Source organism: Morus notabilis, unplaced genomic scaffold (genome assembly GCF_000414095.1).
Source record: "Morus notabilis unplaced genomic scaffold, ASM41409v2 C11349814, whole genome shotgun sequence".
NCBI lineage: Eukaryota > Viridiplantae > Streptophyta > Magnoliopsida > Rosales > Moraceae > Morus > Morus notabilis.
The window spans coordinates 1-954 of record NW_010385865.1 but is presented as its reverse complement, the minus strand read 5'-3'; the positions used below and the strand labels follow the sequence as shown (position 1 = coordinate 954).

General features: G+C 40.9%; 1 protein-coding gene across 1 annotated transcript; it reads right to left on the bottom strand.

Annotated features, from left to right (window-relative positions):
• Positions 1 to 60: 60 nt before the first annotated feature.
• Positions 61 to 904, bottom strand: LOC112094973 (monooxygenase 2-like). The gene has a single exon (XM_024176667.1). The coding sequence runs from the start codon at positions 820 to 822 to the stop codon at positions 295 to 297; it is 528 nt and encodes a 175-aa protein (XP_024032435.1). The 5' UTR covers positions 823 to 904; the 3' UTR covers positions 61 to 294.
• Between the last annotated feature and the right edge of the window lie 50 nt (positions 905 to 954).

The window sequence follows — 954 nt, the reverse complement described above, 5'->3', positions numbered from 1 at the left end:
CTGATTCTGAATCATGATTCATGGTTCTCTACAGTATTTTTTCTCATAAAAAATATACGTAAAACGAGAATGGTTATGAATCATGATTCTGAATACATAAACCAAACGTCCTCTTAAACTTAGCACTTGAAAACGTGCTCTTTTATCAACGTGTGGTTATAAATTGACAAACACCTATGTAAAACCTGTCTCTTTATCAATGAGTACGGAAAAAAAGAAGATTTAACTTGGAAATGGGAATTGATTTCCTACCGTACATCTCTAGAGAGCACGTTTTGATACATGAAGTTGAATCTAAGGAATGTTGAGCTTCCCACAATCAAAATCAGCCTTCTTCAGCAGCAAACCAGCCATTATGGGAGCCAAAAATTTGTCCCTCAAAAAGCTTATAACTTTCCCATTACTCTCTTGTATAAAACCAACAACATAGGCGGTAGCAATGAGGTCAAAGCTCCTCCATCTCCTCTCACTTGCATACTTCTTCAACCCCTTTTCGACGTTCTTGTATTCCTCTTCTCCTTCTTCACCTTTAGCTTTCCCTTTCTGGCCTTTGCTTTTCAACAAGGCCTCGCCGAGACACCTGGCTAAGACGACACCGTCTTCTAGCGCAGCACAGCCGCCTTGGCCAAGGTCTGGCGTCGTGGGATGGAGGGCGTCACCGGCCACACAAACATTGCCTTTGCTAATGTTGCCCCATAGAAGCTCCCAAGGACGCCTATATCTTAATGGAGATGATAGAATGGCATCCGTTTCTGTGCTTTCAATGACATGTCTTACTTTATCAGGTATGATTCCGACCTTGCTCATCACATACTCCCTCATTTTAGCAGGATTCCCTTCTAGCTCTTTCTCTACAAGGCAACAACAAAATATAAATATTCTTATTTTTTCATAGGACTAAGGAACTTTGATGTTGCTTGATACATGACACGAGTTCTATACGATAGGAATACC

What these genes read in the sequence shown, in the direction of transcription:
- LOC112094973 (XM_024176667.1), bottom strand. Translation starts at nt 822, where the DNA reads ATGAGGGAGTATGTGATGAGCAAGGTCGGAATCATACCTGATAAAGTA.